The sequence below is a fragment of the Anopheles ziemanni genome, chromosome 3, assembly GCF_943734765.1.
Source record: "Anopheles ziemanni chromosome 3, idAnoZiCoDA_A2_x.2, whole genome shotgun sequence".
NCBI lineage: Eukaryota > Metazoa > Arthropoda > Insecta > Diptera > Culicidae > Anopheles > Anopheles ziemanni.
The window spans coordinates 66,454,566-66,482,067 of NC_080706.1; the positions used below are offsets into that span (position 1 = coordinate 66,454,566).

General features: G+C 44.9%; 6 protein-coding genes across 6 annotated transcripts; 4 read left to right on the forward strand and 2 right to left on the reverse strand.

Annotated features, from left to right (window-relative positions):
• Positions 1 to 305: 305 nt before the first annotated feature.
• On the forward strand, positions 306 to 8,180 carry LOC131289387 (ecto-NOX disulfide-thiol exchanger 2). Its single transcript, XM_058318624.1, has 5 exons — positions 306 to 504; positions 652 to 1,926; positions 3,968 to 4,074; positions 5,622 to 5,741; positions 5,803 to 8,180. Exons 1-5 carry the CDS (start codon positions 456 to 458, stop codon positions 6,547 to 6,549), a joined length of 2,298 nt encoding a protein of 765 aa, XP_058174607.1. The 5' UTR covers positions 306 to 455; the 3' UTR covers positions 6,550 to 8,180.
• Positions 8,181 to 8,680: 500 nt separating this feature from the next.
• LOC131288671 (dynein intermediate chain 3, ciliary-like) lies at positions 8,681 to 11,745 on the reverse strand. Its single transcript, XM_058317830.1, has 3 exons — positions 11,362 to 11,745; positions 9,938 to 10,187; positions 8,681 to 9,867 (listed from the first exon to the last, which is right to left on the reverse strand). The coding sequence occupies exons 1-3, from the start codon at positions 11,743 to 11,745 to the stop codon at positions 8,681 to 8,683; spliced, it is 1,821 nt and encodes a 606-aa protein (XP_058173813.1).
• Positions 11,746 to 12,529: 784 nt separating this feature from the next.
• On the forward strand, positions 12,530 to 14,569 carry LOC131285299 (dynein intermediate chain 3, ciliary). The gene is made up of 5 exons (XM_058314154.1): positions 12,530 to 13,603; positions 13,664 to 14,077; positions 14,150 to 14,279; positions 14,344 to 14,427; positions 14,487 to 14,569. The coding sequence occupies exons 1-5, from the start codon at positions 12,530 to 12,532 to the stop codon at positions 14,567 to 14,569; spliced, it is 1,785 nt and encodes a 594-aa protein (XP_058170137.1).
• Positions 14,570 to 14,999: 430 nt separating this feature from the next.
• On the reverse strand, positions 15,000 to 16,509 carry LOC131288569 (meiosis-specific with OB domain-containing protein). The gene is made up of 2 exons (XM_058317713.1): positions 15,606 to 16,509; positions 15,000 to 15,526 (listed from the first exon to the last, which is right to left on the reverse strand). The coding sequence occupies exons 1-2, from the start codon at positions 16,507 to 16,509 to the stop codon at positions 15,000 to 15,002; spliced, it is 1,431 nt and encodes a 476-aa protein (XP_058173696.1).
• A 1,214-nt stretch (positions 16,510 to 17,723) lies between these two features.
• On the forward strand, positions 17,724 to 19,772 carry LOC131288302 (2-(3-amino-3-carboxypropyl)histidine synthase subunit 1). Its single transcript, XM_058317422.1, has 2 exons — positions 17,724 to 19,159; positions 19,262 to 19,772. Exons 1-2 carry the CDS (start codon positions 18,119 to 18,121, stop codon positions 19,610 to 19,612), a joined length of 1,392 nt encoding a protein of 463 aa, XP_058173405.1. The 5' UTR covers positions 17,724 to 18,118; the 3' UTR covers positions 19,613 to 19,772.
• A 1,962-nt stretch (positions 19,773 to 21,734) lies between these two features.
• On the forward strand, positions 21,735 to 26,026 carry LOC131285300 (protein argonaute-2; the record flags this gene model as incomplete). Its single annotated transcript, XM_058314155.1, has 6 exons — positions 21,735 to 21,969; positions 22,609 to 23,317; positions 23,408 to 23,513; positions 23,590 to 24,753; positions 24,833 to 25,584; positions 25,673 to 26,026. Coding segments are annotated over 6 exons (3,060 nt in total), but the record flags the coding sequence as incomplete, so codon positions are not given.
• Between the last annotated feature and the right edge of the window lie 1,476 nt (positions 26,027 to 27,502).

Genomic DNA, 27,502 nt, shown 5'->3' on the forward strand with positions numbered 1-27,502 from the left:
TGATACTGTCAAATTTGCTAGAATTCGAAAACCAACGTGACGTATGATCAGGTTCAACAATGCAAACGACATCGTTTGAACGTTTGAAAATAATTTGTGCAATTATCCAGCGAGATTGTAGGTATTTTTTTAATCAAAAACAGTTCTGAACTTTAAGTTTGAATATCAAAACAATAATAAATGTGAGAACATAATTGAAATCTTTTATAAAATTGTGATTGTTTTACCTCACTTTAACAACTTTGGTCAGCGCAGAGGAAAATTGCAAAAACCAGTTGTTTTTGACAGTCGTTCAGAATCGATCGCAAAGAAAAACGCGTAGTACGCCAGGCGGAGAAAATGATTGCGTAAATTTTTAACTAGGCTTGCAAGTCCGTCGCGTCCACGCTTGAGAGCTTAAATATAGTGCATCGTTTAGTTTTCTAGTCGTGTCTAGTCCTTACTCCTTTGCAGTGATGTCGTATACCTTCAATCCACTCGGTCCTGGTGGACTACATCCAATGCGTAAGTTTGCCTGCGTATCGTCCATCATATGCAATTATGAAGCAAACTGACCCGCCCTGTTAATATTGCTTTTTTTATGAATCAACAAGTGTAGTATCCGATTTTGCAACGCTTTGCACCGTACTAATTGTTTGCTGTATTTTGCAGATCCTCTATTGTCGGCTGGCGGTGGGTTCCTCACTGCACAACAACTCGGTTCCCCCGCAGCCGCAGCTAATGCGGCACTGTTAGCTGGCATAAATAATAAACCGCTCGAGTTCAAAGTGAAATCCGCGCAAAATGGTTCTGGTTCTGCACCAATGGAGCTGGAAACGGTTGCCGAGCATGAAACGATCAAAGACGGTAACACGATTGCTTCGATGGAAAAGGCACGAGAAGAAAACCTGAACAAAAAGATGCTCGAAGAATTCAACAAACACCAGAACCAACTGCAGCAGCATGTGGCCGCCAACGGAGGGGAGCTGGTTTTCAATCAACTGCTCCCGCAGCAGCCACACGGTTTCATGATGATGCCTGGTGTGATGAACATGGTGGATGGCTCTTCGTTGATCAGCATGCAACCGTTTCCAATGATGGCACCGAACGCATCGGATTTATCGGGAGCGTTGAATAATAACACAGTCAATAATGTGCCACCAGGAGGTGCATCCGTGGCCACCAATGGTACCGGCTCTCCCGAGAAGCCAGCGTCGGCAAAGGAAGTAATCTACTGCAAAAACTGTACCTTATTTCCGCCGAATCCAAATGCGCCGCCACCAAAGACGATCGAGCGCCCGCCAGGCTGCCGGACGGTATTCGTCGGAGGTCTTCCCACCGGGATGACCGAGGAGGTGATGCGCGAAATTTTTGAACGCTGTGGCGAAATCACCACGCTGCGATTGTCGAAGAAAAACTTTTGCCACATCCGCTACGTCTACGAGGCGTCGGTCGATTCGGCCATCTATTTGTCCGGCTATCGGGTAAAAATTGGCAGTAATTTTAGCTATGGAAATCCGGAGGCCAAAGAACCGCCCATTTTTGGCGTACTGCACGTCGACTACGCGCAAGCCCGTGACGATCAGTACGAATACGAGTGCAAGCAGCGCAAGTTGCAGCGTGAAAAGCGACACCGGGAACGACTGGAGGAGGACCGGTTCCGGTCACTCTCACCCCAGCCCGTTGTGCATTACACCGAGCACGAAGCATCTTCGGTGGCGGAGCGGTTGAAAAACGATGAAACGTTCGCTAAAGCCGTCCAAACACTCGTCACGTGGCTAGAGCGTGGCGATTGCAGCAAGAAGAACTCGAACAATTTCTACTCAATGATTCAGAGCACCAACTCGCACGTGCGGCGGTTGCTGAGCGAGAAAGGGGTCTGTGACGAGGAGCTGAAGCGGGCCCGGGAGCAGTACCGGCGGCAAACGAAGACCATGCTAGCGCAGTGTAAGTACCAGTACGCTTTAAATGAGCCTATCGTGTATGATTTTGGCGTGCACCACCTTAAAATCCTCCTAGAAAATCGAATCTCTCTTGCCCTCTCTCTATCTTGTTGTCAAACGTTACAAACTGGCTATTTGCCATTATTACCGCTATTATACTAGTTATTACTTCTCATAGGAATTATGCCTTTCGTTGCGTTTCTTGTGAATTGTGTGCGTGTGTACTATTATTTTTATTTATTTTCTTTGATATTATTTTATTTTGGTTCTACTTGATGTGTTCCGCCATACCATTCGCACTTTTTTCTTGATACGAATGAATAGGTAAACTATTTGGGACAGAATAATAATAGCTTAGTAAGCATGTAACAGCAAAACACAAAATTGTAGATCTTCAGCGAAATCCTAAACAATGTTTGTTATATTAAGTAACAAGATACAAGATACAGATTGAGTTCAATCAATATAAGACACTTCGAAAGGCACTACGAACTAGATTTTGTTCTATGCTACACAGTTCACCCTCTTCCATCTTTCTCGCCCATTACTACCATCTCATTTTCTTTAACGTGTTAACACCATTTATCCGACTGAGGAAGAAGAGAAGCTTCCCATGTTTCACATTTCGCTGATAGTTTAGCAAACACAATCACGAGGGCCTATTATTTACCTATAAACGACAAGACTTATTTAAAATATCATATCCATGAACGAGTTTTCTCAACTACAATAATCCACCACCACCACGACCAACATCCGTCATAGCTAACGAAGGTACAGTACTTTTATGTCTCCATGTGGACATTGCCATAGTGGGAGCAAAAACTACGCTTACTCTTATCACGTAGGAAATCGGTCAGGTCACAGTCGATTGCGCAAAAATGCACAGAAGGATGGTACACCATTATACGAGCGTTTGGTTTGGCGATTGTTTCACTCTGTTGATCACTGTTGTGCTGGAAATAGATGATTTGATTCTTAATAGGAACCCTGCAAACGGATGACCCTCTTTGTCGTGGTCTGTTTTTCAACATAAAAGCTTCACTTGTAAATCCTGTTTAGCTTTCTCTGTATACTTTTTTTTCTTTCAATCTATTCCATCGATACACACTTTTTCTTACTCAAGTACCCTTATTTTTTAACGGAAAATATTTAAACAGTCCAAAGGCGCGGGTATATAAAACCGTGCCCAATCCTATAGTACACGTAATTTGCTTTCTTCGGACTGATTTAAGGTAGTATGTTGCGACACTGCATAAAAGGTGTATTGTATAATTTGTTTCAGTGTTGCTCATGGGGAATGTGGGTTAATGGGCTGATTAGTAAATTTAATACTAGGTTTCGTATCGTTCATATCAAATAATGCTCCTGCTCATTCCAATTTATCCATTTCCTTCTATGTTACGCTCCACTCGCATTCTCCACTCAAATTTTGTTCACATAATTTTGCATAAACAACATAGCACTTTTCAGTACGTATATACGTAATATAATTTGTCGATTTTATCATTGTTTAGGGTATTTGGATTTACGTCCACTGTAAATAGGATGAAATTAGAGAGTTAAGTAGATGTTTTGTTTCTTTGATGTGCTCCATCCGTACCTTGTTATTTCCTGGTAATTTATTGTTTCATGCTCCTGCTTAAACAACATAAAAATAATAATAAGTTCAATGTAAATCAACTCATTTGGTACAAACAATTTTATCTCACACCAAAGTTGCTATTCGACTTAATTGAACATTAGTCTAACACTCAACGTGTTCGTTTCGGTGATCCTCGAAGATATCCAACTGATTGTATTCACTGTGAAGTAATCTCTTCACCGATATCATCCAGCACCAGAAGCAATAGCACTTTACTAAATAGAAACAGTGAATCGAGTATCAAATGTGCCTATTCTCCCTTTCTCTGTTTCTCTGTCTTAACTATCTCCGTTCTTGTTTTTTTTTGCTCCAAATTCTACCAACCTTTGCCCCGCCACATGACAAATATCTCTCTATCATTGTTATTACTATTATTATTTTCCACTTCACTTCGATTCAGTCAGTCAGATTGAAAAAGTTTTCAATGCGGCCAGTCACAAGAAGGTTTGGGATCATTTTACTAAAGCCCAAAGAAAAAACATCGATGCGTGGAAGAAGCAGTCACTGGTATGTATCGAACGCTAGTATTTTGTTTCACTGGTTTTTACCTTTCCTCTGCTAAAAATCTTCCTCTTGTTGTCATGTTGCTGTTTTTATTCATCATGTTTTATGTTTATGAGTGTAGCGTACGTTTGTTTTCTTTTGTTTACTTATTGTTTGTAGTCAATTGAATTTGTTGCACGTTTGTTACTGTTGTTTAACATTTGCTGAGCTTTTTCTATATGTTATATGTTCGAAATCGTTTGTCGAACATGCAGTAGTTTATCAAATAGTTAACATTGCGATGTGACACCTTAGCAAATGTCTTAACTTGTGTAGTATATCAAATAATTGGTGTTTGATTTTATTACATGCAACAGCTTAATTTTCTTTCTGCACTTTTTTTCCTTTTTTATTTGGCATGCATAGGTATATGCACTTAAATCCCAATTAATTGGAAGTTCCTATCATCTCTTAGAAATATCTGTTTGAAAAGAATATTCTGTCTAAAATTATACTATTTTGCATTTTAAACCGTTGTTTCAGTTATATTTACGGCTTTTTAATTTATTTATATCAAAACGGCTTCGTTAACCATCTAATTCCATATATTAGACGTACTATCATATTCAAAATGCACTGGATAAGGAATTTGCCTCTCATCAAGTATCGCATTATCGTCCTTGAAGTTAGTTCTACATTATTCTCGTGTACGTGTGTTTGTGTGCGTGTGTGTGTAAATAAATGTATAATTGTACTGTAGACGCCTGTATAATTTGTTCCATCAAATACTCACTTTCGATCATACCGGCCCATAAAAAACAGCAAAGTTTATGGAATTTCTTTGGAACACATACATAGTGATGGCACGTAAGATAAATTGGTGGCATCTTCGGTTTACCAAATCACTGGAACAAACAGTAATACAGCCGGAACGGTAGTCGATAAAACTGCACCTCCGGAGTAATGATGACGATGAAGGCAAGTGCGCATTATCACATGGAACCGAAACGTTCGTAAAGTAAAAGTTTACACACCACATTCCCTTCCGTAATCGTTACTAGTAAATTCCAGTAGAGAACACTGCGAAGGTAAGTGGCGGTAATTCCAAAATCACAAATGGCGTGTAAATCACATCCAGCGCTTGGGTGAAACTCTAAAATGTTCGGCCATTGTTGCGTATGGCTATGGAGGTATAGTTCGAGCGTGTGTTCTAAATTCAAAAGACCACTTTTCTTCCACTACCGATTTCGGTAAGCAGGTGTTATTTGTTGCTGTAATAAAAAAAAACCGTAGGCTGCATCCTCTCCGAAAATTGCTTCAACAAAATAGAACTCTGCCGATAGCAGGTTTATTAAAAAAAAAAATGAAAGTCCCACCGTTATTTCAAAAGAGAAAACGATATACATTTCAACAAAAATGCATTACATATTTCCAAGTTCGTTACCTTTCCTCAGTTGCCTATAAGTTTCAATAAAACAACAAATTGAACTCGTCATGTTTATCTAACCTGATCCTTTACTCCTCCTTCTACTTCCCAATGATCTTCGGTGGGCTTCACGATTGCGGCGTAGGACATAAAGTGTGTCCAATTGGATGATTTTCCTGACGACGATGGGATGGATATGTCCGACGATGATCATTCCGTTTCCTCGCTACCGTTCAAAAAGTCTCGATGGGAGCATGAACACAAGGTAATTTTAAGCAATCAGGGTCAGAATAGTGGACTGATGTACTAACCCCATCCCCTTTCAGGATCATACAGGAGATTCCGAACGAAGTGGTGCCGATGGCACAGAATCCACTGTGGTGTCTCACGACGGTGAGCTGAAAATGAAAATTCTACACATCGAAGTGCTGCAGGAAACCATTCGCAACCTTCAGACGCAGCTGCTGGAGAACAAGGCGAAAGAGACAGAGCGCCAGAATCGCATCTGTGAGCTGGAGGACGAGCTGAAGGACGCAAATGTGAAGCAGCTTTTGTTGAAGACAAAAATTGCCACCTCCAAGGTGGCCGCTTCGAGTACCGCAAGTATCTCCTCTAGCAAGGGTGACTCGGAGGGGGAATCGGATTACGCGTGTACCAGTGCACCGGAAACCGGCGCCCCAACGGCAGCCGTGTGCAAAGCAACGTCCACGCGAGATGTCGGTAGTGGTGAATCGTTTCCACCACCGGTTGCATCTGAGTTGGGAGCGCCAAACGAGAAGGAGGTCAAGATGGTAGCTTTTGCCGCAACCTTTATGATGATACACCCACTCGGGGTTCCGCTTGATCAAGTTTGGGCGTACGTTGGAAGGTACGTGGCGGAATTGAAACCAAAGGAACTGGAAGACGCTTTCGCCCGCTACCCGCAACTTTTCAAACGATGTGTCCTAGCGCCGGGAATGGTTAGTGGGCCGGATAGCTCAGCGAGTGGCGGAAGCGTAGAACAAAACCAGGACCGTATTTCTAGTCCATGGTATCGATTCGTCGGCCATGAATCGAGCAATGTAAGGGATTGAAGTTTCTGGCACTTGTGAAGTGCAATCCCAGCAATAATGCTTTGTAATGGATTCTTAAAATAGTTCAAAGCGCAATACAATAATCTTAACGAATACAAAGCTATTATTTTGTAAGCTATACATACAAGTCAACGCACGATATCTTACACCAGAGGATAATCATACCGTTCGTACTTATAATCATTTGTTTTCAATCATGAAATGATTTACCATCATTATTCTAATTCAAAATTGTTATTTTTTGTTAAGTTCCTTTCCGGACTGGAAGCAAATGAATCTGTTACCCGTTATACTTGTTGTTACCTTTGGCACATTTTAATGATTTCGTTACCTTATACAATCAGTCACGAGCTAGAGAGGGTTGATAATAACTGTACGGTTGTTCTTTGCACAGAAAAAAAAATCTGCAACAAATCTTTCATCGTAGAGAAAATGTTTTAACAATTTTATACTCACCCAATGAATACTCATAAATCCTTATAACCAAACTTGCCGTGTTCTTACCGTACATGTCCAAGGACATGCGTAGCCAGCTCCTCTGTATTTACTGATATTGTCTTCCTCGTTCGAAAACATTTCTGTACGTGAGTGAATCAGAAAAGAAAACAAGCGAATCGATAGACTGGTGGGCGGATAAAGTATGGCAGGCAGCTTTTAAAATTATGACTATATGATATACATATATACGCATAAATGTTTCGATGACAGTTTTTGGGCAATGGCTCATTAGAGGAAACGTTTTTGATTGACGATACTCGGTTTCAATTGAATTTAATAAAAGATATAAAAATCAAATTCAAGCAAAGATACAGTAAGAAGGATGAATAAAGTGTTTAACAAAATGTCGAACATAAATAGGCAGAATAGGTAGCTCATGTTCACAGCGTTTGCATAAAATGTAATGGTTTTTAACTAGCAGAAACGAATATTTATTTCATCTTACATGTGCGCGCATGGGCGACGCACTTAGAGACCCTGAATTTCGGTTAAAGTTAAGCTGTAGTTGTTCCGTATTGTGACCAATGCAAATTATATATCGCTAGATTGAATTTATGTGCCGACAAGTACTCTTAAAGCCCGATTGTTCAGGCGATGTGTTACCAAGCTTTTCGATTTTTGCAATACTCCATAGAATAAGCAGTATTCGCAGCAGCTTGCCCTTAACCATTTTAAAGTTCACCAAAAAGAATTGCAAGTTTGTGACATTCATTTATTTATTAAAAAAAAGATAACTCTACGTACAAACATAGTTATCATGTTAATTCATGCGTAATCGCACGGTTTACGTAACCTTCGTTTTAATACACCTAGACAACTAATACTCATTTTAATGTTCTGCTAAGCAACTCAAGATTAACGTCACGTATGCGTTCTCCTATCGCAATCGTCATGGTAATTATTGATTTGTTACATAACAAAATAGTACTCGAACAACCATACGACGTACTTCATAGCACGGTAGCGAAAATACTTATAAAATCGTTTTATCCACTTTATTGTCAATTATCGTACCTACTAATAGAGGAAAACAAAGCAAAGTAAATATTATAAGTAATTACAAAAAAAAACACGAAAGCGATTCGCCCAGTGGAGGGCGAGACTGCTTTCTTAAGAGTGAGAACAAAATGAAACTGAAGCAAATCACAATAACACTTGACGACGAACTGATAAGCCAAGGACTGTAGACTGTTTTATAAAGTTGTCTTGGTAAAAAATTGAACAATTTCAAACCCTTCTAATTGATTGAACACTTGATTCAAAATAGCTACGCAAAAGGCTATGGCAAAAGCTAGAGAATAAACGTAAATAAACGCGATACTTTTAATTGTAATAAAAAAAAGCAAATACCAACAAACAGCAATTTCAATTGAAATATATGCCATTTGCATTGCAATCAGATACTGCACCATTGTAGCCTTTTGTCTGTAGTTTCTCCATTTACTAAAAAATGTTGGTTATGTTTTATATAATTGTATTTTACAAAGTCTTAGAGTATTCGATAAAAATGTTGGTGTTGTGAACAGTAATCTAGTAAATTCGTCATTGGACCGTACTCACCACTAAAACTTAGTAAGTACCATTGCGGTACATCCGCTTGTTGTGGTTGGCTTTGGCTCTGCCGTTTTTTGGCTTAGCGTTTTTCCTTTTTGGCTTTTTTGTCTTTCGCGAGTAACCCGACGCCCGTGTCGCGCATTCGAATGCCCTTCAGCGTGTTCTTGAGACTCTTGCGGCCATGTATCTTCGTCCAGAACTGATGCATCGCGTCCGCCACCAGATCTTTCTCTTCCTCCTCGATAGAGTTGGCATTTTCCATGCGCAGCTGGCGCCGGACGCGCTCGCGCTCCAGTTCTTTCTCCTTCAGCTTGATCTCCTTGATCTTGGCCTCCAGGAGCCGCTGGCGGCGCATCTCGCGCTCCAGCATACCCGACAGGGCCGGCTTGTCGTTGGCGGAGCTGAACGTAAGGTTGTCGGAGATTTCCGTCAGGTAGATGGCCCCGTTGTCCGTGCCGTTCGCGATCAGCTTGCCCGCACGGTGCACGCGCACCGACCAGAGCGGAGCATCGGACAGCTTCAGGCGCAGCACCGGCCCATCCAACCGATGGATCACATCCCAGGCATCCATCACGCCGTCCATCCGGCAGATGAACACCAACGAGCACCGGGTCGGGCTCCAGATGCCGCACGTCAGCTGTACGGCGTACTCCTTCGTCCACACGATCGGATTATCCTTGCAGTCCTCGGTCCAGATCTTCGTCTGCCAGTCGCCGACGCTGATGTAGTTCTTGATGAACAGCGGATTCCGCTCGACCGAGTAGATCGGCCCCGTGTGGGCAACGATCGTCGACTGGATTTTGTCCGCGGGCGTTTTGTACTTTCGGCTGCAGCTGTAAATGATACCGTTCTCCGTGCCCACGGTGTACTTGTTCGGCATGGTCGGCTCAAACTCGACCGAACACACGCCGAAGCAGTGGCGTGGATCGTTATCCTTGCTCTGGAAGTCCTTCGGGGCGAGGTTCAAGTAGTCATACGGTTCGCTAAGGTTCCGCACGTCCCACCACAGGATGCGACCGTCCGTCGAACCGGACAAAAATTCGTTCGTCGTCTTCGAGCTGGTCCACAGGACGCGCGTCACCACATCGTTGTGGCTCGCTTCGCGCTGCGTCACTTCCACCGGTGTGCTTCCAGCTCGAATGTCCCAGATAGCGACCTGCCCAGAGAACAACCCACCGGCCATCTGCGTCGAGTCCTTGAAGTTGTACTCCAGACAGCGCGTCTGGTACGGTGGAATCAACTTTTGCAACGGACTATTCGGATGCTCTAGAAAGGGAAGTCCGAGAGGAGGTGAGCTATAGTGTTTGAGTTCAAAACAATTGCCTTTTTAGCTTACCAATGTCCCAGATGTAGCAATCGGTCACGGTTCCACGGCGCTGTCCAATGTTGCAGTGCGCCGAGGCGAAGTGGTTACCCTCCTCCGACCAGCAGATATACGTGCAGGAACGCTTCGTCTCTAGGTAGTCCTTGTACACGTGCACCGTTTTCGACGTGAACTGTTCGATAAGCTCGTGTTGCTCGATGTCCTCGAAGTAGTTCTGGTAGATGTTGCACGCATTATTTTGCATTATTGCATGATCAATCGTCTGTAAAAGTGTAAAAATTAAGTTTTGATTTATGGTCTTTTACTTTAATTAAATACAATGTTTAATTTTAAAAGGAAGATAATATTCCCGTACATGTTAAAGGTACACAAGCGTCTGTAGACGAGCGTTTGGTTCCATTGTTTTTCGCAATTCATATGGATCAAATACTCGCGATGTGCGTGTGATAGTTTCGGAAACAGTTTTCCCAAGAATGCACTCGCTGACACAAGCGATCTTTTACAGTGATCTTTTGCATAAATAATTTTGATCCTACAAAAGGCCAAATTTGCTTCAAATGGATGTAGCACCAATCATAATTTATCTTTACTTTTTATGCTATTTTAAGTACCGCCTGAGTTTATGAAAGAGAGCGACGCGAACGATGGCTGTTCTGAATTTTATAACGAATTTCTAGAATTTATTAAAAAGAACTTTGTTTTCTATTTCTAAAAATAAGAAAGCTTGGATAACTGAAATTGTAACAGGTGCTACGTGCTTAGAAAAGTTTAAAAACTTTGCATGCACATTTTTCTTGCTATACTGACAATCATGACAATATATTATGTATTAGTATTCAACATCGATTGCAGATAGTTATATAAAATTGTAATGTTTAGTTGCATGTTTATGGGCTCGTAGATGGCGCCCGCTTCCTTTTTTCGTTGAAGTTAGTTACATTTGCTGATGGTGGGCACTTGAAACTTTTGGGAGATTTTTGTTTCAAGCATTTCACTCGCTCGGCGATTCCAGAACAATGAAACAGATTTGGTATCCTTTCGTATCGTTTGGAAGATAACATTCGCTTGGGCAAACTTTGTTCGTCACTTTTAAGTTCTAGTCTGCCGGCACACTCTGCCTTCCTGTCACACTTTATTTTCGCCGACAGGCTCGATAGTGAAGGCTGTGAAAAGTGAAACCTCCACTCAAGAGGGGTTCGAGCAGCGCAATAAAAAAGCAAAGGTACTGATTTTTCGGCGTTTTTGCAGCTAAATTTCATATCGCGTGCCTACCATTGACAGCTAGCTGGCTGTTGATAGGAAAGCGTTGCAGTGGCACACGATTTGAAATGAACTGAATCAGCCAAAAAAAATGTTTAAAAAATCAAATCCGTCGTTCATAAAGTTTGCCATCAAGGTTACACTGCAGTCGGCCGAAGTAGTCCCAGCGAACCTACCCTCGTCAGGCCCCGCATCTGCTGGACATAAGCTTCACTTTTCTCCTGCTTCCGGCGATAGCGCGCGACCAGTTCCTCGTCTGTGCGATCGATGTCTCGCGGCCAACCGCCCTCCACGTGGGTGACACCGGTATGCACCAGCCGGTTGTGCACCGTCCAAACGGGCGTGTTCAGTATCCACTGGGTACTTTGCGTGCCCTTCTCGACCGGACACTGTATCTCGTACTGCTTTGCCAGCGCCTTATTGCCGACCAGGGTGGCCTGCACTTCATTTTCCTCCTGGAAGTTGACCGGCTGCCGGATGTCCTTCCGGTCGCACATCACCATGTAGCGGGTCCAGTTTTGATCCATCTGGCTGGTGCTGACATTGGTGTCCACCTTCATTGTGTAGCTTTTATTTTTCTCCAACTTTTATTCTATGAACAAACTGAACAACCGATTCAGCACAATGCTGACCGCTCAAAATACCGAAACGTTACGCAAAATGAAAGCGCGCCAAAACGCACGTGTTTTAAATCAAAACTGTTAGAATCGGAACCGGACAGCACGACCGTTCACGAACGATGCCCGACGCTTTCTGCCGAGTGCGGGCTTGAAAAAGTGGCAACCCGAAAGGATCGACCGAACGTCACAACACTATTTTTGGCGCCAAGCGCTTCCGGGGGGCGTTTGATCGATACTATTTACGGAAGTGGAGTAAAGTTTGCAGTGCTGTTGGTAAACGAACGTGCTGGTTCCATCAGGTTGGCATTCAACTGGTAATCGATTTTAAAACTATACCAAGGGCATCGAATAGAGTTCATCATCCAGCAAATCACATTACCGATAATAGAACGGTTTGCTATCCATCACAGCAATCCTCAATAATTAATTTCTAGGACCTGCTACTAACGAAAGGATGCATCTACCGCTTGATGAGACACGCCGTCTTTGACGGTATTCGTAGTAACGATTCGCGTTACCCCTGACAACTGGCTTATTTTAGTCGCCCAGTAAACAACCTTGACAGAAGAAGGAAAATTTATCCAGCACTTCTATTGAAAAACGAAATAATCAGGGCAGGAAACAACTTACTTTACTCCCCAGTCAGTTGGTATAGTCGTGCTTTGTGCGATTACCTACTCGACTCTGAAGAGCAAGTGTGTAAAACAGAGTTGATTCAATCAAGATGGATATACAATACGTCTACCAAAAGGAGCGCCGAGAGTTCGGCAAGCAGTGCCTGTTTTCCGACAAGAACAAGGTAGAATTTTCCGAACCCGCGAGCCATGATCTGTTCAAGGAGTATATCCTGCGCGATCCGGTATCGGTCGGCACACAGTACAGCCGCCAGATGGCCATCAGTGAGGCGAACACGGAGAGTGCCGAGTTCGAGCATCACGGCATCCTGCACTCGGAAGGTGGCTGGCCGAAGGACGTTAACTATCTCGACCCGGAGCAAACTGTTCGCTACCGGCGTAAGGTGGAAAAGGACGAGAACTATATCAGCCAGCTGATGGGTCTGACCAAGCCGATGGAGCACTGCATCTTCCAGAACAACGCGGTCAACATCTACGAGAAGTACTTCGACGATCTGGAACCGGCCCCGCTGATCGAGCGGAGCAGTTCACGCACGTTGAACGTGTATCGCGATCCGAGCATCTACAAGCAGCCGGTGACCCATCTCTCCTGGTCGCCGGACGGTGGCACCAAGATTGCCGTCTCGCACTGCAACATGAACTTTGGCGAGGTGCTGGGCAAAGCTGTCTGCTCGTACATCTGGGAGGTGGAGAACCCGAATGCACCGCTGTTGCGGTTCAAGCCGGCCAGCTCGATGATCTGCCTCGAGTACAACCAGAAGGACCCGACGACACTGGTGTGCGGCATGTACAACGGCCAGGTGGCGGCGTGGGATACACGCAACGAGCAGGAACCGGTCATGATAAGCGAGCGCGAACATTCGCACCGTGCCCCGGTCAATTCGGCGCTGTGGATCAACTCGAAGAGTGGTACCGAGTTCTTTTCGGGGTCCTCCGACAGCCAGGTGATGTGGTGGGATACGCGCAAGCTGTCACAGCCGATCGATAGGCTGCTGATGGATCCGATCAAGGCGGATGAGCAGGACCTGTCGCGATCGTATGGCGTTAGCTGCCTGGAGTACGAAACCTCAATCCCGACCCGATTTATGTGCGGCACCGAGCAAGGTATGCTGTTCTCCTGCAACAGGAAGGGCAAGTCGCCGCAGGAGAAGATAGTGTTCAGGGTAAGTAGAACGGGGCAGCCCCTCGAGAAGCAACGCCGATGCTGATTCTATCCTTCGCAGATGCAATGTCACACCGGACCAATCTACGCCCTCACGCGCAATCCGGCGTTCGTGAAGAATTTCCTCACCATCGGCGACTGGATAGCGCGCATCTGGTCCGAAGACTGCCGGGAGAGCTCGATCGTTTGGACCAAGAACCACGACGTGATGCTGACCGATGGCGCCTGGAGTCCGACGCGCTACTCGTTGTTCTTTGTCAGTCGCGTCGATGGCGTGCTGGACGCCTGGGATCTGCTTCAGCAGCACAGCGAACCCACGCTCAGCATCAAGGTGTGCGACGAGAGTTTGAAGTGCTTGCGGGCGCACGAATCGGGCCGACTGGTCGGAACGGGTAGCGTGAAAGGCGCAACATTTCTGATCGAAATGTCCGAGAACATGACCTCGATTCGCAACGATAAGCCACTGTTGACGGCGGTAAGATGGCTGCAACCTGCGATCGATCGGCTAGATACCGGACAATTCTCATTTACCATTTGCGCATTTTAGATGCTTGAGCGTGAAAATCGTAGGGAAAAGATTCTGGAGGCTAAATCGCGCGAGATGAAGTTGAAGGTGCGAGGACTTAATCGACAGGACGAACATACCGATGATAAGCCCAAGCTATTCCAGTGTCGCTGTGAGTATTCCTCGGAAATTCTAGAACCAATTCGGTTGTGACTCTCTTTATCTACTACTAACAGCTGCTTGCGAAGCCGCGGAACAGGAGTACTTGCAAATGCTGGACAAAGAAAGAAAATCTCGTTTTCCGGAGGAATATGATGAAGGTGAGGAGCATTTGCTTTTTTAGTATTGGCGACTTTTGCTACAGATTTAATCTTTTCAGAGTATGACCCGAAGAAGGTAAGGAAACCTTACAAACCCGAGCATTACGAATCTGACGGGGAGAATGAGGACCGCAAGGACTAAGCACAATTGCCCAATTGATAATGAAGGCATAGTAGACCCACACACTAAAAGGCCAAATATTGCCCACTTGCTGAATTGTGCTGAAAGCGAAGTGTTTTATTATCCAGCTAAAGAAATCACTGACTTCATTCGAAGTAATCAGTACGCCTCATTAACCGACAAATCGAACAGTAATCAAAACTATCAACGTTTGCAAGAGAAAGGTTAAAATCAGGACGGCTGTAAAGATAATAGAATGCCAATCGTTCAGAACTATGAATTTAAATTTCCAATTGGCCCTACAGCTTCCTTTCAGCATCCGTTTGCAAGTAATCTGCACAGCTTAAATTACCGCTTGTGATTGGACCAAAAAATATAATTAACTTGTATACGTCCATAGTAACATTTTTATTTAACAAGAGTATATTAAATCTAGAGCACATAATGGGGCTCAATACACCTTCAGCTTCGCTTCAACTTCAGTAGGATCGGCCAACGCACAGGCCACGATTGAGAATAGGTTCTGAAAGCGAACGGCCGATCGCCGTTTCACAACCAACCGCACGGCGCACCGGTCCAACAAATACATCCACTTCAATTCCGTCTTCTGGGTGTCGGTTTTACCAAGAAACGTCTTCACGTCACACTGGAGGACGGTTTCGGCTGTTGCGCCGATCATACGACAGCCCTGCAGTGTGCCGGTGTGATCCGTTAGATCGACAGAGAGATCAAAAAACTGTTCCAGAGCCGGTGTGTTATGTCCCGTACAGTCCAGCTTCGAACATGCCTGCTCCTGGCTGCGCAAAAGCGTCCGGCAGTGGACACACCGCTGACTCACTATCCTAGAGGACCCGTCCAGATCAAGCCTTGTGATGACCGCATAACAGAGGGCGGTAAATTGGTCAACCTCCGACACGAGATCTCCTTCAGTTCGGTCAAGAATTTGCTGGACGGTCATGACGGTGCTTATTGTGGCCGCTGAAGGGAGATAGAAAAGAACACGTGGTAATAAGCATGGTGGTTGCTAATATCGCCAAACCAACACACGATACTTAACGATCTACGGTTCCAGATGAGAGCGAGCACACGATGTCAACATCTTGCATGGGGATATTCTTTGCGTGGCGCAACAAACTCTGCAGCTGCGGTACGTTCGGGTCCTGCGTGATGATCGTTTTGCGGTCCATGGTAAGGCCTACGGTTTTGTAGTACTCGTTGAAATCGATACGCACGTCAGCAATCAGCAGAACCGTGGTGAGCGGAACCCATGCGTTAATCTTTTTGATGAGACTCTCAGACCAAAATTTCATCACCACTCCGGTGTGGCTTTGATCCATAACGACGACCTCGCGGAACGATTTCATTTGATTCGTGCGTGTGATACGTATCTCCTTGCTCGGACGAACCGCTCGGACTACTACGAGCACATTGAACGTTTCGCCACGGCAACTGGTTCCGCTGGCCACAATGTCGGCGAGTGGAATCGTTTCTTCGGGCCGGACGGACGGAACTTTAAGCAGCAACTTCAACTCCAGCAGCTGCTTTCCTTCGTGATGGACAATCTGAGAGGAAGGTACCTGCTCGTTGATAGTCAGCCAGTAGAGAGACGACACGTTCGGTGAGTATTGCTCCGAGCGGCAGGAAACCGCCGAAGAAACCTGTGGCTTTTGCACATCGACGACATCACCCACGTCGAACGAGTTGTCGTAGTGCGTAATCACGTCCGCCTTGGCCCAGATGGTGCAATTGATCGTATCCTTTTCGGAGTCTCGCAACGTTAGCGTAAGCACACCGCGTGCGACCAGACTTGTTCTATCGGACGAACCGTTCGAAGCGCTTCTCACAGTGCCGGTGAAAAATCGAGGATCACTTTTCGCAATGATAACGGCGGCGAGAACAAATTCTCGATTATCATCGCTTATCTGTGCGATCCTTTTGGCCACAATCACTCCCGTCGTCATTGCTGATTATTTTACGACTGCTCTCGATTGTTCTGTATCCAAGTATCTGTATCCCCTCGTTTAGAACAAAAGAGATTCGCTTACTCTGATGGAACGTAATACTACGGTTTTTTTTAATTTCTGCTTGTTCATCCAGCTGGTTTTGATCATAGCAGGTGTAACTATAAAGATCGGATGAAAAGCGACCGTTATCGTAATTTTAGCTAACACCATTTACAAACCAAGTGTGTAGGTTGAAAAGATGATTATTGGATCCTGGTTAGTTACCTCCCTTCCATGAATTATGAATACAAGTTCAATAAATCCAATTAGATATCTGGTATAATCGTTAAACGTATAAAACTGAATAAGAATAGCTGGGAATTGTGATAATTTTCTGTTGGCTTATTTTTTAACCGACTCCCGACAATAAAGATGTGACTACGAAAAGGACCAATAGAGCGGAAAGAAGAAACAAACCAAAGAAAATAAATGTTTTAAAGCATACCTAGATTTGGTTAAAGAAGATTTAGGACGTACTTTCCTATTCTAAAGGGTTTCTCTGTAGATCAGCAAACTATACTAGGCGCTAACTATAATAGAGTTTTCGCACTGGTCACCAATGGCGACATGGTGAAATCACTGAACGGTCAAACGACCACGACATCCGGGTTAACGAGGGTCCCGTTCAAGCAAGCTCATTTCAACAAGCTTGCCAGTTCAGTGACTTCGCCATTGGTCTTCTGCGCCAGTCCAGTGACTTCGCCATTGGATCAGACTATAACGGTTACACTCGACCACGTGGTAGAAATCCCGGTTCATAGAAGTTCAAATCGTTTGCTTCTGCTTCATGTACAGTAGGTCCCCGCAGTGCGCTATACTCGATATACGCGAATTCGCAATACGCGATTTTTTACAACTGACAGCTCTTAGCGTTTCTTGAGTTCTGATTAGTCAATTTTACTTTGTTTTGATAGAATAAAGTTTTTAATATGCACTTTTTAACAACTTATCAACAACAGACACAACAATACACGAATGGTAAGCGGTCCGTAATCAAAGAGTCGGACCTAGTTGAATAGGCTCATTGGGTCATCGGGTGCTTCACAGTTCCTTTGCTCGTTGGGATATTGCCATTTGACAGCCCTCGGCATTGTTGTTGTTCTTTACTGACATTACCTAGTAAATAAAAAAACACACCTGACTGCCATTGCCAGTGTGCCGTTAGTCACGTAATCTCTACGAGTACAGAAGCATCGTCAGGCATTGGTGCATTATTTTGGCTCCGGCGCTTTATGCAGGCGGTTGCAGTCACGAGCGCGTTGCCCAGCATTTGTCGAACAGAGAAGGTCGATGGAAGGGGATACACGATTTGTCTGGCATCGGGATTTTAACGAAAATCTTTCGTACCAACAGTGAAAGGTGAACGGTGTGAACTTTCTGTGAGAGACAAAACGTGCATTAAGAGATCGTTGGCAACAGTTTACACTCAAATTCCGTTGAGGGTTGGTGTATCTTGTGAAACAATCGAAAGTGAATTGTTCTGCGATTAACCTTGGCTAGATCAGTTCCACAAAAACGTAGTCCAGGCGATTACCTGAAGTAATCAAAGAATCGAATCGGTGCAAAAATGGCAGCAGCCGATGTAGAACAACCTCCGTTGGCCGCAGACGTGAAGATTGTTAAGGCCAAACCTGTGCGAAAGGTGTACAAGGGCGCGTCACGGGTTATCAACAAAATTCCTGCCACGCTGCTTAACGACTCCGAGCTGAACGAAGCAATTGCGGCCCTGCCTTCGAACTACAACTTTGAGATCCATAAGACTATCTGGCGAGTCCGGGAAACGAAAGCCAAGCGGGTGGCGCTGCAGATGCCAGAGGGACTGTTGATGTACTCGTTGGTCATCAGCGACATCATCGAACGGTTCACCGATGCGGACACGATCGTGATGGGCGACGTAACGTACGGGGCATGCTGTGTGGATGATTTCACGGCCAAAGCGCTCGGGGCCGATCTGCTGGTCCACTACGGTCACAGTTGCCTGATCCCGATCGATCAGACCACCGGAATCAAGGTGCTGTATGTGTTTGTGGACATTAAGATCGACGCGCTACACTTTGTGGAAAGCGTGAAGGTAAACTTCCCACGTGAGCGCAAACTGGCGTTCGTGAGCACGATTCAGTTCGTGGCCACGTTGCACGCCGCCGCCAAAGAGCTACGTGAAGCACAGTACGACGTCGTGATACCGCAATCGAAGCCCCTAAGTCCCGGGGAAATTCTGGGCTGCACGGCACCACGCCTACTGGGAGAAGGTGACGAAAAGCGCACGCTGATATACCTAGGCGATGGACGGTTCCATCTGGAGGCGGCCATGATATCCAACCCCTCACTGGAGGCGTACAAATACGATCCGTATGAGAAAAAGTTTACCCGCGAGCAGTACGACCACGATACGATGCGCCGCAATCGGAAGCAAGCCATCGACGACAGCCGGTCAGCGAAACGGTTCGGACTCATACTAGGTACCCTTGGGCGCCAGGGTTCGACCAAGGTGTTGGAGCATCTCGAGCGACGACTGAAGCACCATGGCCGGGAATCAGTAGTCATACTTTTATCGGAAATCTTTCCCGCTAAGCTCGCCCTCATGTCCGACATAGATGCGTTCGTGCAGGTAGGTGATACGATTACTATCGCTTTGCATCCGCTTTTAAACACGTACCCAGATGGGAATCTTTGAAAGCCCTTGATAAACTAATCGTTACATTTGTTGCAGGTTGCTTGCCCACGGCTGTCCATCGATTGGGGTACGGCGTTTCCAAAGCCGCTGCTCACCCCGTACGAGCTTTCTGTTGCCCTAGGAGACGCAGAGTGGAAGATACCGGAGTGTACAGCCACAAAGGAGGAGAAACCGAAACCACTGCCCAGCCTCGAAGTGGTCTATCCGATGGATTTCTACGCCAATGCCAGCCTGGGCGAGTGGACACCGAACTTTAAAAAGTTGGATATTTGCGAAAACTCTACCGGGGGATGTTGCGGTCGATGCAAAGATGAAAAAGAAAAGGCAGACAAGGCAGGGGGGAAAGGCGATATAAATACAACAATCGATGGCGATGTGAAGGCTTAACTTGATGGTACACCAGGGGAGAAGAAATCTTAAAAATATTTTTTTTAAATTAAATTATACGAAGCTATATGAGAAAACTGCCGAAACAGTGCTACGCTACTGAAACGTACGCTCGCATAGTTCATAAGGGCGATGTAAATAAAGGCCTTATCGTATTTAACTATAACTTACCAACGAATTCTTAGCCAAGTTCAATGCAGGTTATTGCATTGGGTTAGTACTTTAACAATTATTGTAACACGAAAGAAATGGATTGTTTAAAAAAATGATTTAGTCACTTCGTTTCCGGTGTCTTTCTTGTTACATTCGATAATTCAAAAAAGTATAAAATCTTAACGTTCGTTTTGAAAAACTGTTGCTTTATTTTTCGTAAACAAAAATACTCTGCGATTGTCAAACAAAACTTGATTAAAATAACTGTCAAGCAGGCTTAGAAGCCACCTTCATAGTGAGCTGCTTCGGTTGAGACCGTGGCTCAAGTTTCTCATAAGTTTTCAGTTTGCAACCAAGACGGTCCGATTTTGTGAACGTGAATTGAAAATAGGCTTGTTTTTGTGATTAAAGTATTCCACAAGCACTTCAAAGTGTAAAAATGGGTCCCAAGAAGAAAAAGAATACAGGTAAGTGTGTTATGGCTGCATAAAATGTTGTTATTATAGGTTTTGGCTTTGGCTTTGGTTACATTAACCATGGTTTTGTATTGCGTAGTTGACCGAATTGTCCGCCATGTTTTTTGTTTCGATTTCTATTGTGCTTGATCATAACTTTACTTTAGCATGTAGTTCTATTTTCCATGTTCTGGTAGATAGTGAATGCATGCTATTTAAGCTTTTGGAAAGGATGCGATTCACAATGTTTGTCAGTGGTGAGTCATCTCCAATTCCACGTAATGTCTGACAAAATTGCATCATCCTTAGCATAACAATGATGCACTTCATGATGACTCCAGCCGATGTCATTCAAAATAGTTAAAATTTGTATCATTTTGTAGCTCAGCTTTCGATCTTGATCCTCAGGTGATGGCAGAACTGTGAAGATTTTATTTCATAATTCTGCCATACGCACAGTAATTAAAAATAAATGTTCGGATAGTAGAGGGTTCTAGAACTTACTACGCAAGCAATGTTTGTACGATTCGAATAGTAAAAATAGTCATGTTTTTTTTTCTTATTAAGTATATGCATAAAGTATCTCAATCTGACTAAACTAATTTTATTTTTGTCAACGCTGAATTTTGGGCAGTCCTTTGGATGGAAAGCGGCTATAAGCAAATAATGCAAATGTAAACATATTTTCTTGTGGTAAAAAGTAAACCATGGTTTGACCAGAGAAATGAATACATCAAATTAATTTCAACAAGAGTAAATTAATTGTTCTTTGATGAAAAACAAAGATGTACTCAAGTGACGGTACTTCTGCTTTAGTGTAGTCGTGGCACATCACAGCGTGATCGGAGGAGCTACGCAATAGCCAGCAAAACTAATTAATCTGCCTATGTTGTTTGGCCTAATAGGCGAAGCTTTGTTAAATTTAAAATTTTATTGTACTTTAAATCTTGTATTGCCAAAGCAAAGGCTGAAGGTACATTGTTAATTGTGGTGTTCATGTGGAAGCGTTTGGGATGGTAATAAGAAGGATAATTCAGTCATTTCGTTTACCTGCGCACGTAAGAGTTATAAGTCAATCTGTATCTTTAGCAAAACGATAAATAAGTCTTGTCGTATCGGTACACATTAGTCCTAAATATCTTATCTATTTATCATCGCAGTTCCTATTGAATACGAATACAGTGTTCCATATAGATGGTGCTGTATTGGTAACCTTGTTCGCTGACTTTAAAATTGCATTCGACGATGCACCAAAGGTCAATTGTTGTAAAATGCGTATTTAATGTTTGTTTCAAGTTACCCTGTTCATGTTAATGAGATGTATAACCCAGAATATAACATTGACCATTCTCATTGCACAGACACTACTAAAGTATCGTCTAGTGAACAACCACAGCAGCAACAAGAACAAAAAAATAAAACAGGTAATGAAAATTATTACGTTCATGGTTGATTATTTATAATGAAAATTCAGATTAAAACATAACAATTATGCTTACATCAATTGTGCAGATCGTGATGACTCTGGTCCAGGTGAAGAACAGCAGCAGTCGAAATCGAAAAAACAGCAGCAAAAGCAGCAATCACAGCAAACGCAGCAACAGCTACAATCGCAGCAGTCGCAGCTGCCACAAAAACAACAGAAACCTAATAAAAAGCAACAACAGAAGGACGCTGGTCTGCAGCAACAGCAGCAGCAGCAGCAACAGCAACAGCAACAGCAGCAACAGCAACCGCCGCAATGGCAGCATCCTCTGCCAGGGCAGCAACCGTCGCAAGGACAGCTGCCGCCGCCATGGCAACAGCTTCCTCCAGGACAGCAACCGATGCAACCGCAGCCATGGCAACAGCTTCCTCCAGGACAGCAACCGATTCAACACCAGCCATGGCAGCAGCTTCCTCCAGGACAGCAACCGATGCATCCGCCACCATGGCTTGGCGGCCCAGGGCAACAATCGATGCAACCCTCGCCATGGCAGCAGCTTCCTCCAGGACAGCAACCGATGCATCCGCCACCAAGGCTTGGCGGCCCAGGGCAACAATCGATGCAACCCTCGCCATGGCAGCAGCTTCCTCCGGGACAGCAACCGATGCAACCACCGCCAGGGCTGCAACCGATGCAACCGCCGCCATGGCAACAGCTTCCTCCAGGGCTGCAACAGATGCAGCCACCGCCAGGGCTGCAACAGATGCAGCCACCGCCAGGGCTGCAACCGTCGCAACAGCCGCAGCCACAGGAGCAACCGCAGAAACCACATCAACAACAAAAAGAACCTCCATCACAACCGGAGAAACAAAAAAAAAAAAAGGACAAATCTAAAAAAGAACAGCAACCGTCGCTAAACTCTCCGGAGCAACCGCAGGACCAACCGCAGCAAACGCTGGAACAACAGCAACAACCACCACAACAGCAGCAGCAGCAGAAACAAAAGCCTAACAAAGAACAACAACTGCCGCAAAAGCCACAGGAGCAACCACAGGAGCAACTGCAAGAACAACCGCAGAAACCCCCGCAACAGGCGCAGCAGCAACCGAAACAAAAGCAGCCAAAACCTAAAAAACAGGAACAACAACATGGACTAGGCCAATCACCAGCGAGTGAGAGTGGTGGGGCAGCATCCCGCGACCTATCAGTGGTCTCAACAAAATCGTCCAGTTCTGGTGATGGCACCTTGGCTAACATTGAGGAAAATTTGGACCGGATGCGGACCGATAAGGAGAAGCTGCGGCGCACTGACCTGCGTGCCGTCTTGTGTCGTTCCGGGGCGCATGGAAAACGCGGAAAACCCGTCACCGTGGAGGCGAACTTTTTCCGTCTTCTGATCGATAAGATCATCGGGACGGCTTACTACTACGATGTCGCAATCGAACCGGATACGCCGAAAAAGTTCCTCCGCGACGTGTTCGCACAATTCTGTGCGGCTAACTACCCGAACCAGCGCTTCGCCTACGACGGCCAGAAGATAGCCTATGCGGCCAGAAAGGTCCCCGACGCCAAAGGAAAGCTGGTGTTCCAGCCGAAGGATGGGGGCAAACCTAAAGATTATACCGTGCAGGTCAAAATGGCGACCACCGTCGATCTGAACTCGCTGAAAAGGTAATGTTGCTATGCGAAACATTGGCTAAGTCGCAATGGGCTTGTGAAGTATGTTTTCAATGGTCCTAATTATTGTTTCTTCTTCGTTAGCTATATGACGTCCAATGTTAGCAATTTGGCGAAACCGATGAGCGCCATCCAGTGCTTGGATGTGGTGTTGCGCACCGCCTACGAGAACAATCCCAACTTTGTGCGGGTAAGCGAATCTTCTCCTGCAACGACCGTCCTGTCTTCTAGGATGTATTTTATATTCGTCCTGTTGTCCTTTGTAGTTCAAACGCTGCGTGTATGCTGTGCCGCGCGAGCGGATTGATTTGACCAGTGGGCACGAACTGTGGTACGGACTGTTCCAGTCGGCACTGCTCGGTTCTCGTCCGTACCTAAACGTGGACATCTCACATAAGGCTTTCCCGTCCGGCGGCCCGCTGGTGCAAATAATCGCAAGCTTTAACAGGGGCAACGCGGACCGGTTGGATAGCTGGGTCATAAACGACATCAACAGCTACCTTAAAGGCATGGATGTGATGTACAAAAGTCCCGGTGGCGTTGCGCGTCGAATGCGCTGTCATGGAATGCGTGAGCCGGCCAGCCAGCAACGGTTTAAGATGGAAGACGGAACGCAGCTTACGGTGGCCGACTATTTTCGCCAGAAGTTGAAGTATACACTGCGATACCCGAATCTGCCGGTGCTGCACGTCGGCAGCAGTGTTCGCAACGTGTACGTACCGCCCGAGCTGTGTGAGATACCGTCCGGCCAGGCACTGAACAAACAGCATCCGGAAGCGTGTACGGCAGCCATCATCAAGTTTGCGGCCACCAGCACGGATGTGCGAAAACAAAAGATTATGAATCTTGTTCGTAGCATCAACTACGGCCAGTGTCCGACGTATCTAGACTTTGGCATCGGAGTTGGGAATGACTTCGAAAAGGTTCCGGCGCGTATCATTGATCCGCCGAATATTGAGTACGCTGGAAAGAAAGTGGTGAAGCCCATGCGGGGTACCTGGCGTGCTGAGGGCATGCCATTTATCCAACCCAGCACGAACATTTCGAGGCAGCCACTTCGCTGGCGTATCCTGAATCTCGATCGGCAAACGAACGAATCGCAGATTGAAGCATTCGGAAACATGCTGTGCAGGCAGGCCAAAAGCTGCAACGTGCAGATGGAGCCGTTCTCCATGCGGGACACGTTCGTTCTCGTTCGCGACATGCAAAATTGCGTGCGTGACCTCAGCAATATACTTGCCAATATCAAAAAAGACAACCCGACGATTACGATCGTGGTTCTGCCGTTCCGAGGGGAAACTTACTCGAAAGTGAAGCAGAAAGCGGAACTCGCCAGCGAAAGAATTGGTTTGCTAACGCAATGCATCAAGGCGTTTACCATTCAAAGGAAAGGCACAGATCTGAGCACTATCAACAATATCATGCTCAAGGTAGGTCTTATCTGGTTTTACAGGAGGGACGAATCACTTTAAATTTCACTTTCTTTACTGACGATTTGACGTTTTCTAGATCAATGCCAAAACAAACGGCTCGAATCATTGCCTTACGGATCAAACCGTTCCACCGGCCTTCAGAGGAAAGGTGATGTACATTGGAGCGGATGTGACGCATCCGTTCAGTGATGACGTGCCAAGCGTGGTGGGCGTTTCGGCCGTGTACGACCTCGTTGGGTTCCGCTACAACTGTAGCATCCGGCTGCAAGGGGCCCGCGATGAAATGATTCGTGACCTCGAAAACATTGTGCATCGCCAGCTGCTGTTGTACCGCGACTACAACAAAGACTTACCGGAGCGCATTATGTACTATCGGGACGGTGTATCCGATGGGCAATTTTCGGAGATTCTCACGATTGAGTTGCAGGCACTGCATGCTGCGATTGCGCGCGTCAAGCCAGGCTACAAGCCGGCGGTGTCGTTCATCGTCGTGCAGAAGCGCCATCACACCCGCTTTTTCCCACAGGCTGGTTGCCCGACGGAGGGCAAAAATAACAACGTTCCACCCGGTACGATCGTGGATCGCGAGATAACGGCACCGGATCGGTTCGAATTCTACCTGGTGAGCCATGCGGCTGTACAGGGCGTTGCCAAACCGACCAAGTACGTGGTGCTGTACGACGATTCGAATTGCGATCCCGACCAACTGCAGGCACTGACGTACAACCTGTGCCATATGTTTGCGCGGTGCAACCGGGCCGTGTCTTATCCGGCCCCAACCTACTACGCCCATTTGGCCGCATACCGTGGACGGGTCTACATCAAGGAGTAAGTTTTCCACACAACGATTTTGTACTTTTAGTCCGTGCGTGCCTTTGTTAGTGTTCATCACCGAATCTCTTTCTACCTTTCACAGCCGCCGGATCGACATGAATAATTTGGAGGCAGCCTATCGGAATATCCAGATCATTCCGGAAGTGATGAACACTAATCCAATGTTTTTCGTCTAAGTTTCATTATCCTTTCAACGTTCTTTAGTTGGATATTTAACCCCGACAACACTTTTTTACAATTCATTACATATATTATTGCTTTGCATCACACTATGCATTTGTTGTTTACATTGAATTTAACACCATTATCTTCCTCCTCTCTGCTGTTCGTTATATATACATGATCTCAATTAGATCTACGTATCATAACTTTTTTGCTTTCTTATGACTATGGGAATACTTTGATTGATATCACCATTATTTCATTTTATAATCAAACTATAATACATATATGATCATCTGTAAACCATATAAAAATTAAAAAAAAAAACTATAAATAAATTTAGGATTCGCTTCGGCGTATCTGTTACAAAAAAAACTGTCGATTTTATTGGTTGAGAAAACTTTAAAGTAAATAGTTAAATTAAATTAACCACTATCATTTGTCTAGCACTAGAGCTGCAGCACCCCGTTTTCAACTATTCCCTCGGCGAATCCACTGAAGTGATAACAGAATCGCGGAATCATACTGCTGCATTACAGGGATTTTCAGATGAAACCATAACTGCAGCACATGATATTCTGGTGATGATGAGTAAAAAAATGAACAGGGACTTTTTATTTTTATTATTTAATTTAACGTAATAGAATGAATGAGTCTACATAGTTTTGAGACACGCGCGCGTAAATGAGGACAATTGGTGGACATGGCTGTACGAAAAGAACTAGTAGTATCTACACATCTCGCTGTAGTTGGGTCCCTTTCTGTTCTTGATAGTGGCACCACATTATCAACCAATGGTAATTGGCGGTGTGAACTACAAACAGAGCAGAAATACCCTTTTACACTCCGGAAGGTGGTGCCTCGTTAACCTTGGGGGACTCGGCGATTTACCTTTCGAGGTGATTGCTCGGGACCGTTGTATGCAAGGAACAAGATCAGGTTCCTTAAGTAGTACTGGTGGGTTTCACCACACTATCAACCATTGATAGCTGGCGGTGTTAACCAAATCTGTGCGAAAATACCTGCCCTACTCCGGAAAGTGGTCCCCTTTTGCTAGTTGGGAAATCTAAGATGTACCTCTTTGTGCAATTGATGGCGACCGTTGTATGAATGGAGCAGAGATGGATGCGATTGTTCTGGAGAGTAATGCCCCAATGCCCCCTCTCGTTTGATGATTTATATTAAATATCGCAAGATACTTTCGTCCCTCTCAAACCTATGTAGGGGTAAGCGGTGGGACTCATCATCATCATCATTATCATATTCCAACTGCACCACTTGATTTTATAACGCTATCATGTTTATTATAATTTTGTCAGTTGAAATCAAAATCGTAGTAGTAATATTATAATCCTGATACAAAAGTCGAATGACCAAGAAGGTCAAAGTCTCTATAAGCCAATTAACAAACAATCCTGATACAGCAGCTTGAGCGAAGTACGCAACTAGCATAGGACCCCATCGCTGCGAAAAAAGGACGCGAATGTGCAGGCTAAAATCGATTATCCCGACAAGTTCCGTTTTGATTCACTATTCACCCAGTTTTAACCGATTCAACCGCATTCAACCAGATTCAATTCGGATTGTACCGGGATGAATCCGGGTTGAATCCGGTTGAATCCGGTTGGGTCTTATACAGTTGGATTAACATGTGCTGCAGTACAAATAATGCTACTGCTGTTATGATAACTTCTGAAAACTCCTGTAATTTCATTACAAATAAATTATATCGCTCACAGTCTTAAGCCAG

Excerpts from the sequence above, each read along its gene's own strand:
- LOC131289387 (XM_058318624.1), top strand. The coding sequence starts at position 456 with ATGTCGTATACCTTCAATCCACTCGGTCCTGGTGGACTACATCCAATG. Across the intron at positions 1,927-3,967 it reads GAAGACCATGCTAGCGCAGT|TCAGTCAGATTGAAAAAGTT; the intron begins GTAAGTACCAGT and ends ACTTCGATTCAG. Across the intron at positions 4,075-5,621 it reads CGTGGAAGAAGCAGTCACTG|GACATAAAGTGTGTCCAATT; the intron begins GTATGTATCGAA and ends ATTGCGGCGTAG.
- LOC131288671 (XM_058317830.1), bottom strand. The coding sequence starts at position 11,745 with ATGAAGGTGGACACCAATGTCAGCACCAGCCAGATGGATCAAAACTGG. Across the intron at positions 10,188-11,361 it reads AGATGCGGGGCCTGACGAGG|ACGATTGATCATGCAATAAT; the intron begins GTAGGTTCGCTG and ends ACACTTTTACAG. Across the intron at positions 9,868-9,937 it reads TTGCTACATCTGGGACATTG|AGCATCCGAATAGTCCGTTG; the intron begins GTAAGCTAAAAA and ends TTCCCTTTCTAG.
- LOC131285299 (XM_058314154.1), top strand. The coding sequence starts at position 12,530 with ATGGATATACAATACGTCTACCAAAAGGAGCGCCGAGAGTTCGGCAAG. Across the intron at positions 13,604-13,663 it reads AGGAGAAGATAGTGTTCAGG|ATGCAATGTCACACCGGACC; the intron begins GTAAGTAGAACG and ends TATCCTTCGCAG. Across the intron at positions 14,428-14,486 it reads TCCGGAGGAATATGATGAAG|AGTATGACCCGAAGAAGGTA; the intron begins GTGAGGAGCATT and ends TAATCTTTTCAG.
- LOC131288569 (XM_058317713.1), bottom strand. The coding sequence starts at position 16,509 with ATGACGACGGGAGTGATTGTGGCCAAAAGGATCGCACAGATAAGCGAT. Across the intron at positions 15,527-15,605 it reads CTCATCTGGAACCGTAGATC|CGGCCACAATAAGCACCGTC; the intron begins GTTAAGTATCGT and ends ATCTCCCTTCAG.
- LOC131288302 (XM_058317422.1), top strand. The coding sequence starts at position 18,119 with ATGGCAGCAGCCGATGTAGAACAACCTCCGTTGGCCGCAGACGTGAAG. Across the intron at positions 19,160-19,261 it reads ACATAGATGCGTTCGTGCAG|GTTGCTTGCCCACGGCTGTC; the intron begins GTAGGTGATACG and ends CATTTGTTGCAG.